Source organism: Mobula hypostoma, chromosome 7 (assembly GCF_963921235.1).
Source record: "Mobula hypostoma chromosome 7, sMobHyp1.1, whole genome shotgun sequence".
In the NCBI taxonomy this organism is placed as follows: Eukaryota; Metazoa; Chordata; class Chondrichthyes; order Myliobatiformes; family Myliobatidae; genus Mobula; species Mobula hypostoma.
In genome coordinates, this window is record NC_086103.1 from 142,095,331 (window position 1) to 142,107,605 (window position 12,275).

At 39.1% G+C, this 12,275-nt stretch overlaps 1 protein-coding gene across 1 annotated transcript in view; it reads right to left on the reverse strand.

Annotated features, from left to right (window-relative positions):
- The window catches only part of lats2 (large tumor suppressor kinase 2), a 74,978-nt gene that overhangs the window by 15,571 nt on the left and 47,132 nt on the right, over nt 1–12,275 (reverse strand). The window contains exons 5-6 of the mRNA XM_063054180.1: nt 4,723–6,335; nt 1,373–1,955 (exon numbers count right to left, since the gene is read on the reverse strand). Of these exons, the coding sequence (XP_062910250.1) occupies nt 1,373–1,955; nt 4,723–6,335 (2,196 nt within the window). The remainder of the gene's footprint in view (nt 1–1,372; nt 1,956–4,722; nt 6,336–12,275) is intronic.

Sequence of the window (12,275 nt, forward strand, 5' to 3'; positions counted from 1 at the left end):
GAACTTAATCTATTTATTTTTTGTGGTGTAATATATAATTGGTGTAAAAAATTATATTGTACTAATCTAAGTCGAACATTTATTGTATTTGTCATACTGTCCAGACAAAGTCTTGACCAATTTATTTCATCAATATTAATATTCAGATCTGTTTCCCATTTTTGCTGATCTAAATACTTATTAAACGTTGTGAGAATATCTGTCACTACCACCCCTCAGGCAATGCAGTCCAGATTTCAACCATCTTCTAAATAAAAATCTTCTCCAAGTGTCCTCCTTAATCTTCTATCCCTCACTTTAACCTAATACCATCTGGTTACAGTTTTTTTTTTGGTATCCCCAATGTAGCTGAGTTCTATTTAAAAGAATAGATCTTTTATTCCTTTGTCGAGAACAACAGTTCTCCTGTTGCCTGCTTCATAGTACAGCAAAATAGAAAAAAATCTTTCTGGTAGATCCATTGCTCCTCTGAATTCCAGTGCCTTTAGTATAATATGAGCCCAGAAATACATAGAACCAACTCACATCAATTTCAGATTCACTCACCGAATATAAATATACTATTTATATTTGCTTGGGCATTCATAAACAAGAATCAGCTTCCAATGCTTTGAAAGGAGAAGCAAACATCTACAGTATATAAAAATGAAGACTAGAGGTCATTTTGTCAGCTTATCTTCCACAACCAATAAACAAGGAAAGGGCTTAAAGTCAACAAGCTGAACTGATGTGATCTCAGTATGATCACTTTTCATGTTGCTTTCTGGATGAAAGAGTTCTCAGCAGTACATTGTATCACCTGGATGCTTCATCTTTCCAAATCTAAAGACAACATTACAGACTTCATAAAACATTCATGGCGTACCTTTGAAAATACCTTAGGTCTAGAAGTCCCTGCTGGTAAATCTGACTTATCTACCAAACTCCGTCTCTGAAATTTGGAATGAGCACTGTCGAGTACAATACATATATATGTCTAAATATTGCAAGTGCTGTTAGCATTCAGGGATGTATTTGTAGGTAACTGCACATCTCCCTCGCTCCTGCATAACTGAGAACACATAGAACATAACAACCCAATGAACCCTGCCAATATTGGTTCAGCATCAGCCTACAGGAATTTGAACCACATCAGTCAAACTGGATAATATTTCTGATCCTCTCTCCAAGCAGTAAAGATGGAAAATTCCCCTTCTACAAACTGGCAAAGTTATTTAACCACAGCATGTAAATGAAGCTTCAGGGCAAAAGCTGATACTCTGCTGTCAATTGAGGCACAATATTACCAATTTTACAAGCTGAAATCAAATATACAAAAAGCACTATTATGAATATTCTAGTAAAAATGTTAAAAACTATTAGCAAGACTTACCTTTCTGATAGTATTTGGAATCATGTGTCCATCTGAACCCAGTACAAAGACCAAAGTCAGTGAGCTTAATGTGTCCGTCAAGATCTATCAGGATGTTATCAGGTTTAATATCTCTGTGAATAAATCCCATTTTGTGGACGCTCTCAATGGCTAAAGTCAGTTCTCCAATATAGAATCTTGCCAATGATTCTGGAAAAACTCCCATTCGTATTAAGAGACTCATCATATCTCCACCAGGGATGTAATCCATCACGAAGTACAAGCTGTCTTTATCTTGGAAGGAGTAGTAAAGCTTAACCACCCATTCATTGTCAGCTTCAGCCAGAATGTCCCTTTCAGCTTTCACGTGAGCCACTTGATTGCGACTCAACACATCTTTTTTCCTTAGAGTTTTCATTGCATACAGAGCATTGGTGTCTACTTTTTGAGCCAGGCAGACCTCCCCAAATGCACCGACTCCCAGAGTCTTAATTTTTACAAACAGGGATTTGTCCATTTTTGCTCTTTTCAATCTGTTGTAATTGGATTCTTTCTGATTAAGCATTTTCCTCATCTGTTCTTGTTCAGCCACGGACAGTCCTGCCTTTGGAAGTCATACATTACAAATTAATAAAAATAGATGAATTGTACTTGGGGAAGGAAAAAAACTTAACTATGCAAAAGAACTGAAAAACTACTTGTGAGTTTTGACTTTCAACTTGTCCACGAAGTATACACTGACAATTGTAAAATTAGCCAGATTGCTACCAGCAAGAAAGTGAAGCAACATGGATTATCAGGAATGAAACTCCAAAGGGAAACAATTTAACATCTATGTAGCATTACTCTGAGATTCATTAATTCTTCCTGTGTATATGAACATTGCACAGGATGACTTAACCAGATGAGGAGGGGTTGTGAAAGAAATGTATTTACCAAAACTTTCATAAGGAACTACCATACAGTGCCCTATGATTTTCTAGCCATTTCAATACCATATTTTTCTGTATCTCACAAGTGTTTGTTGTCAGTGCAACTACAATAGCCACAAAAATGTTTTTCCCACTAGATTTTCTGAACACTCCTGCCTTTTGAAGGAAGGAAAATAGAGATGTCTGGTGGTACAGGCCACACCAGAAGTACTCTGTAGCCATCAGTGTCCTCAACCATGTGGTACAGATATATCTACATTTATCAGAGTGAGAGTGTTGGTTTGATTAGGTCTGGATACTGTAGCAAATTAGAATGTAGCAAAGGTTTTGCCAGTATCTAGGAATTACAATCAGCTGCCCATCAACAAAGCAAGAAGTTAACATTAACTGGATGCAGCAGGAGTATAACATGCTCCTTTTATGAAGTATAACTTTTGTGGAGTTAAAAGTATTCCTGAAGTAATAGATTATGCTCTAATGTATTTCAGATAATCTCTGAAAAGAACCACAGACTCCCCACTGGCTCTGGTGCCCTCCAATACAGATTAGCCACATATTCCACAGTGTTCTTCAGTTTAAGGTAGATAACATGCAAGCATGCACTACCACAGCCAAGTCACTGCTGCATCACATCACTTAGTAACGATTGTCAATGAATGAATAAATGACAGATTGATCCTCATGGGCATCTTTTAAAATCAGACCCATGTGATTCAAATGCAAACTGGCTCACAAAGTAACAGGTTTCTCTATGTTGTTCGTACTGTGTAATCTAGTTTATTCTCCTGTGGCTCACTATTTAAATCTCTATGAACATGAGTGAGTGAAAACATGCACTTTGCAACATATCAGCGCATCTAAAAATTTGCAAGGTGGCTATGGTTTGTTTTAGTGTCCATTTGCTCTGAAACACCATTTCTCTTAACTGATAACTGTCTGAAACCAATCTAGATTGTTTTTGATCATAGGATTTGCTTTTGATCACATCACATGCAATCACAAATATGATCTATTTTTATTTCTGTATCAATATTTAAATCCCTCCTGTCTAAGCCTATCGGATGCTGAAGTCCTCATCCACACCTTTGTGACAACATATACCTTGTTCTACTCTCTGAGCTAAAACTCCAAAACTCGCTCCCTGCATCCTAACTCCCCCCAACCCCCAACACCCAAGACCAGTGTCCTTGATAGCTTTCACCAATTCTCAGTTAACTCAATATTAAAATTATTACGTGGCTGTACATTTTCTTTCTCCAACCTCCTCCAGCCATGTAACCATAGAATATATTGCTGTTCTTTCATTTTTGGACTTGACCATTCCAAATGTAATCATCCAAGGTTTTCAAGACCTAAACCCTAGAATTCACTCTCTAAATCTCTCCACCACTTTCTCCTCCTTTAAGAGAGTGTTTAAGATCTCTCTTCTTAACTAAACTTTTGATCATCTGCCTTAGTCTCTCCCAATATGGCTTGCTATCAAATTTTATTTGATAATATCCTCAAGAAACATCTCAGGATATTTTGTTTTAAAAGGCACAATAGCAATGCAAGTCATTTTGGGTTTATAGACAACTTTAAAAAGTAAAATTGATATGATAATGACTCTTCTTTTTTTGGCCGCAAAATATATTGAAAATGAGAGGAGAAGGGAAAGCAACTGAAATTTGGGTACTTCCTTGTTTCCAGAATTGTTTCTACCCCCATTCTCAAAATTTCTAGGGGTTAAGGATTATAAGTAAAAAATAACTTGACATGCAAGCTCTGTTTCTGTTGAAATGGACATTTTCTCCTGCATCTTGGTGTTTAAGACAATGGTCACCCTGCTACTCCTGACTAAGAAGGCAACCTAACCCAATCCAGGTTTTCCCTCTATATCCCATTGTCAAATCCACGCCAGACCTTAACCAATGAATTTCAATGATACTCTCACCACAGTGATTACAAGGCGGTTAGAGCAGTTTACAATCATTAAGGATTTTGTGAATAGATTGTTGCAAGTATTTTAACTTTCAACTTGTGCCAGTCCTGTTAGCCAGAAAGGATTCAGGCATCAGAATGCTAATACATGTTATTATAATGCAACAGTTAGTAATGTTAGAGTGCTCTTTCTGATTTAAAATGGACAAAGCAATTGAAGGAATCATTATAGATGAAGGCAAAGATTGCTCTGTTAAATGCAGTACACCGTGGGAAGTATATTTTAAGTCATGGTCAGTCCTTGTAACTCACAGAACTGAAAAGGTTTTGCCCTGTGTCTGTGATTGTGTGGTGGTGCCAGAGGCCACTTACTCTCATTCCCCATCTGCTGGCAGAAGTCAGTCAGTGACACTACCAAAGATTATTCCCTCCCAGAAACATTTTTCCAGCAGAATAATATCCCAGTCCCACAACTTACTTCTGCAGACCAGACATGTTTTAACAATTAAAAATCAATACCTTTGACATCTCTTGCTCCAACTGCAACCTTCTGTTTAATTTTTGTTGGTATGTTTTCATTATATTTTCTACATGTTGTTCCATGAAGAATTTAAAAGCAAAAGGGGAGTAGCTTTTAATTCTCGATTCTCTCTTTTCCTCATCTTTGTTGTTTTTGCGAACTGGTACAGGAGATGTTTGAATAAGTTTTTTGTCCTTTCCCATCTTCTCTGATTTGTTTGGCTTGCTATTTTTCTCAGATTTTTGATTGCCGATACTTTCAGTTTCATTGCATGTCAAACTTTGAATAGCCCGAATATTTTGGTCCACACCCATGCATAAACTATTGGCATCAAACTGCTCTGTGCTGTTCTGAAGTAACAGATGTTTTGGATATGGTGGTGGAGGGCATCGACGCTCTTTCACAGAGTAATCATCAGGCTCCAGGGGATAGGCTACAGCCCCACCTACTGCCAATGGCTTCTGATCCATTGCATCATTGCTATCTGTGCCCTGAGTCTGTAACCATGCTGGATGTAAAGGTGCCACAGCTGTCTGAGGCTCAGGCCTTGGAACTCTAATGCTCCTCACTGCTTTGAGAATAGGGGTTGATGTTACTGCTGTAATAGTATTGGTAGTGTTAAGAGATGGATCTGTTTTGTTCGTCTGAACTTGTCTCACAGATGGTGATGTCTGCAGTTTATTATTGAATGAATTAGTTCGATTTGGAATTTTGGCATCTGGCCTCAGGTGGCCGGCTGATCTTGGCAATGTCTCCAGCCCAGTGTTCTGCAGGGAATCCCTTCTCATTGGAGATGGTACCTGCCAATGCTGTACCTGGGAAGAGTTAATATCAAAAATCTCCATGTTCAGGCTATTTCTTGAGGGTGTCATCATATTTGGGGCAAGTTCAGGAAAGTCATTTCCAAATGCTGGAGCAACACCTGGCAACATCTGCATTTGAGGCGATGTAGGACTTTGTTGTCTGTGGTGGGACTGTGGTAAGTATAGAACTGTTGGAGACTGTTGGAAGGTGAGCGTGGCAATGCCTTGAGTGACATGATTTTTATTCTGAAGGCTTCCATAACTTCCCTCTTGTTGGATCTTATTTTGGAAAGATGAGCTTCTTTGGACAGGATAACCTAAAGAAACAGCGTTGTCTCCTTGAGCTATTAAATGCTGCCTGATATAATGAGGATTATTTGACACTTGAGAGCCTTGTAGTGCAATTGTTTGGCTGCTGTGATTTGAGAGGTTGTAACTAATCATTTGGAGAGTTTGGCCTGTCTCACCTTTGGCTGAATATGCTTTCTGTTGATGTTTAATATCACAAGCTATGGGTGGGAATATATTATTCGATGGAGGATTCTGTCCACTCATTGTAGGGTGCTGTCCTATGGGGGAGCACCTCTGTCCGGGATTGTTAGCTGTCATGGCTTGTCCAGTTGCAACTAAAAAGTTAACATTAGATGTATTTGCAAATTGCCGTGATAGTTCATTATGTATACTTCCACCCTCAGCTCCAGAATCTGCTGCTTCGTAAATTGGATTTCCCATCTGATGATAGGCAGACAAAGAGTCGTTTGATCCTTCGAAACTTGGTCTATGATCAAGATGTGGTCCAACACCTTTTCCTTAAAGTAAACAAATCATAATATTACTATCACAATGAGTTTCCTGCACTAACGCAAAACATTATGGTTAAAAACATGGCGCAAAAAATCATATTCTACTCTGCGCTATCCTAGATTCCTCCTGGATTAAAAATAATGGACCCACTCAAGATTATCAAGTCCATTTAACAACGGCAACTAATACATATGTGGCACTTTTAATGGAAAGCACTCTCAGGCATTTCATGGAAATACATTTTAACAAATTTGATTATCTACAAAGAGACTTTGAGGTAGATGACCAACAGCTTCATTGAAGGGTGCAGGTTTTAATAAATGCACTGAAGGTGGAAAGACCAATAGAGAAATGGTGAGATTTGAAAGGAGAATTCCAGAATTGAAGGCAGAGTCACCATTAGTGGAACGGCTAAATTCATGAATGATTATGAAAGCAGAAATTCAGGAACAGTGGCATCTGAGGGTTATAGAGCTGCATGAGATTACAAAGCTGGGAAGAGTGAGCCACATGGGCTCTGAGAATATGGGTAAGGATTTTAAAATCATGTCCTGTCAAGGGCTAATGTAAGTCAACGAATATGGAGTAATGAACCACCCAAACACTGCATTTTCTTTTCAACGAGGAGCTGAATATGAGACAATAGACAACATCCAAGATTTAACCCATTTATTTTCTCAGTAGATTTAATTGATTTTTGTGCTCTTATGATATGGAATTAAAAACTTGGGAGGAACTTAAATTTTGATTACTGATCAATAATTGCTACTGATTTATGAATACATTAATTCAAGCTGTTTAAATACTATCCTAAGACCAAAAAGACAGGAAAGCAAAAAGCCTGAAAACATTGGCAAAGAAATCTTGTGCAAAATTAAGTGAAACTTACGATTCTTCAAAATAAACTGCATTTTTTCAACACATCACATTTCTCATCATACGAGAAAGTCATGCATTATTTCTGGCTTTGTATAAGCTTTGTCAAAGTTTTTAAACTCTTCAGCATCAGGATATCAGAGCTTTATAAGGAACACTTTATAGACAAGGCAATCACAACTTTCATTTCAATTAAATTGCTTGAAGGAACATTGTGAGCAACTTAGAAGACTAATACTCTAATATCTAAATTGTTGCTTTGTTCTTCATCACAGCTGCATAAATTGAAAATCTGCCCATTAATTCAAAATGGACGAAGGCAAAGAGACAACATTAGAAGAAAAAAATAAGTTTCTCCTTGTTTCATATACTATATATAAATAAAAAACACTATGATATTCTTGCCTTTAGGCTAACAACACCTTCTTAGGTTACAGCTCCACAGTAGCATTTCCTTCTGGCAAAAGAATTAGCAAATTGTGGGAGGCAATCTCATGCAAGCGGCATCTTGTCCTGGGTCAAAAGCACTTCAAGCAAAATTGCTGGACAGCTATTGTAATTAGCCACTAAAGACAATTTCCCTTGAGGCCAAATCCAAATAGCCATCTCTGCCCCAGAGACATCTAAGAACAAAGAAGATTGAAATAGGAATGCCCATAGGGCCTCTCACAACTTTCCTGTTATTCAATAAAATCGTGGGTCACCTTATGACATATACATTCCTGCTTAATCCCCATTTCTCTTTGCATCCAGAAGTCTATGAAGCTCATTTTCCATGTTAGAGCTTTCACAACTCTGAAGTGAAGAATTCTACAGAATTACAATCTTCTGCAGAAAAAAAATATTTGATTCTCACTCCTAAACAACCACCCTTACCCCAATACTGTGCTAACCCTTCTGATCTCCCCCTCCTCCAACCGATTCTAGATTCTCCAGCAAAAGGAAATTGCTTTTTGGCATCTATCCAATAAATCCTTCACAGAATCTTAAGTCTTAATGAGATCCTGCATGCTACAAGCCAAACCTTTTTCCTTCTTCCTTCTCAGGAGAAACCTCCCATCCTAGAAATTAATCTAATGAATGTAGACTGTGCTGACTCTAATCATATTTATCTTTGGCTAATTTAGTGTATACTGGGAATCAGGCCTGTTTTCCCTTCATAGCTTATTACACAATAACTCAAGCAGTCTCATTTTATATAGAACATAATAGGTGCTGAGAACCTATGTAATGATACAATTAACAGATATACCTCCCAATGTTACACCTGAACCCAAAGGGGACCAATATCCTGGCGGTAAGGTTTAATAGAGTTGTTAGGGAGGGTCTAAACTAATTTGGTGGGGGGCAGGGGGATGGGAACCAGAATGATAGAGCGGAGGAGGGGGAAAACAGAAATAAATCTAAGATAGTGAGCAGTAAAGATGTCAGGAAGGACAGGCAGGTGACAGGGCAAATTTGCAGCCATTGGGATGAGTTGCATTGCAATAAAGTTGCAGTGCAATCAAAGCAAAAAGTACCAAATACTGGTCTTAAGGTGTTATACTTAAATGCATGCAGCATAAGGAATAAGGTGGATGATCTTGTCGTACAGCTACAGATTGGCAGGTATGATATTGTGGCCATCACTGAGACGTGGCTAAAGGATGCATGTCTATGGAGCTGAACGTCCAAGGATACACGGTGTATCGGAAGGATAGGAAGGTAGGCAGAGGGGGAGGCATGGCTTTATTGGTAAGAAATTATATTAAATCATTAGAAAGAGGTGACATAGGATCGGAAGGTGCAGAGTCTTTATGGGTTGAGCTAAGAAATGGCAGGGGTAAAAAGACCTTGATGGCAGTTATATACAGGCCTCCTAACAGCTGCAGTGATGTGAACTACAAATTACAACAGGAAATAGAAAAGGCTTGTCAGAAGGGCAGTGTTACGATAATTGTGGGGGATTTTAACATGCGAGTGGATTGGGAAGATCAGGTCAGCACTGGATCTCAATAGAGAGAATTTGTAGAATGTCTGCGAGATGACTTTTTAGAACAGCTTGTTGTTGAGCCCACTAGGGATCGGCTGTACTGGATTGGGTGTTGTGTAATGAACCAGAGGTGATTAGAGAGATTGAGGTGAAGGAACCCTTAGGAGGCAGTGATCATAACATGATTGAGTTCACTGTGAAATTTGAGAAAGAGAAGCCGAAATCCGACGTGTCGGTATTTCAGTGGAGTAAAGGAAATTATAGTGGCATGAGAGAGGAACTGGCCAAAGTTGACTGGAAAGGGACACTAGCGGGAAGAATGGCAGAGCAGCAGTGGCTGGAGTTTATGCAAGAAGTGAGGAAGGTGCAAGACAGATATATTCCAAAAAAGAAGAAATTTTCAAATGGAAGAAGGATGCAACCGTGGCTGACAAGAGAAGTCAAAGCCAAAGTTAAAGCAGAGAGCATACAAGGAAGCAAAAATTAGTGGGAAGACAGAGGATTGGAAAGTTTTTAAAAGCTTACAAAAGGAAACCAAGAAGGTCATTAAGAGGGAAAAGATAAACTATGAAAAGAAGCTGGCAAATAATATCGAAGAGGATACTAGAACTTCTTCAAGTATATAAAGAGTAAAAGACAGGTGAGAGTAGATATAGGACCAATAGAAAATGATGCTGGAGAAATTGTAATGGGAGATAAGGAGATGGTGGAGGAACTGAATGAGTATTTTGCACCAGTCTTCACTCAGGAAGACATCAGCAGTGTACTGGACACTCAAGGGCGTCAGGGAAGAGAAGTGTGCACAGTCACAATTACGACAGAGAAAGTACTCAGGAAGCTGAATAGGCTAAAGGTAGATAAATCTCCCGGACCAGATGGAATGCACCCTCGTGTTCTGAAGGAAGTAGCTGTGGAGATTGCAGAGGCATTAGCAATGATCTTTCAAAAGTCAATAGATTCTGGCATGGTTCCAGAGGACTGGAAGATTGCAAATGTCACTCCGCTATTTAAGAAGGGGGCAAGGAAGCAAAAAGGAAATTATAGACCTGTTAGCTTGACATCGATGGTTGGGAAGTTGTTGGAGTCGATTATCAAGGATGAGGTTACGGAGTACCTGGAGGCATATGACAAGATAGGCAGAACTCAGCATGGTTTCCTTAAAGGAAAATCCTGCCTGACAAACTTAGTGCAATTTTTTGAGGAAATTACAAGTAGGCTAGATAAGGGAGATGCAGTGGATGTTGTATATTTGGATTTTCAGAAGGCCTTTGACAAGGTGCCACACATGAGGCTGCTTAACAAGATAAGAGCCCATGGAATTACGGGAAAGTTACATACGTGGATAGAGGGTTGGCTGATTGGCAGGAAACAGAGAGTGGGAATAAAGGGATCCTAATCTGGTTGGCTGCCGGTTACCAGTGGTGTTCCACAGGGGTCTGTGTTGGGGCCGCTTCTTTTTACGTTGTACATCAACAATTTGGATTATGGAATAGATGGCTTTGTGGCTAAGTTTGCTGATGATACAAAGATAGGTGGAGGGGCCGGCAGTGCTGAGGAAACAGAGAGTCTGCAGAGAGACTTGGATAGATTGGGAGAACGGGCAAAGAAGTGGCAAATGAAATACAATGTTGGAAAGTGTATGGTTATGCACTTTGGCAGAAAAAATAAACGGGCAGACTATTATTTAAATGGGGAAAGAATTCAAAGTTCTGAGATGCAACGGGACTTGGGAGTCCTTGTACAGGATACCCTTAAGGTTAATCTCCAGGTTGAGTCAGTGGTGAAGAAGGCGAATGCAATGTTGGCATTCATTTCTAGAGGAATAGAGTATAGGAGCAGGGATGTGATGTTGAGACTCTATAAGGCACTGGTAAGACCTCACTTGGAGTACTGTGGGCAGTTTTGGGCATTTAAGAAAGGATGTGCTGACGTTGGAGAGGGTTCAGAGAAGATTCAGTAGAATGATTCTGGGAATGAGAGGGTTAACATATGAGGAACGTTTGTCCGCTCTTGGACTGTATTCCTTGGAGTTTTGAAGAACGAGGGGGGACCTCATAGAAACATTTCGAATGTTGAAAGGCATGGACAGAGTGGATGTGGCAAAATTGTTTCCCATGGTGGGGGAGTCTAGTACGAGAGGGCATGACTTAAGGATTGAAGGACGCCCATTCAGAACAGAGATGTGAAGAAATTTTCTTAGCCAGAGGGTGGTGAATCTATGGAATTTATTGCCACAGGCGGCAGTGGAGGCCAAGTCATTGGGTGTATTTAAGGCAGAGATTGATAGGTATCTGAGTAGCCAGGGCATCAAAGGTTACGGTGAGAAGGTGGGGGAGTGGGACTAAACGGGAGAATGGATCAGCTCATGATAAAATGGCGGAGTAGACTTGATGGGCCAAATAGCCGACTTCTGCTCCTTTGTCTTCTGGTCTTATGTTAAGCTATTGAAAATGTAGTTATATTTAATCATCATTGGTTCAGGAACAGCTCAGGGATTCAGGAACAACTTCTTCCCCTCTGTCATCTGACTTCTAAATGGACAATGAACTCATGAACACTACCTATTTTTTTTTTAAATTTTTTTTTTGCAGTACTTATTTTAACTTAACTATCTAATAGACATATATGCACACTGTAATTCAGTTTTTTCTCTATATTTATCACATATTTCATTGCATGGCTGCTGTAAAATTAACACATTTCATGACATATGCCAGTGATATTATACCTGATTTTGATAGAGCCAGTCAAAAAATAACCTGTGTAGTGAGAGCTTATGTGGACAAGGTTCTTAATGAATGCTTTGTATCCATCTTTGCAAAAGAGAGAAATACTGCTTATTTTATACTTAAAGGAGGAAGTGTGTGAATTATTGCATAGAATGAACAATGGGAGAGAGAGGAAGTATTACGATTTAATACGTACTGGAAATTGCCAGGAATGGAAAAATTTGGCTGAGGTTGTTTTCCTTGGAACAGAGGAGACTTATTGAAAGAAATTATGAGTGGCTGAGAAAGATATCTAAGAATGATCATTTTCCCTTAGCAGAGGGGCAAAACACACTCACACACACCCATACACATACACACAATTACAG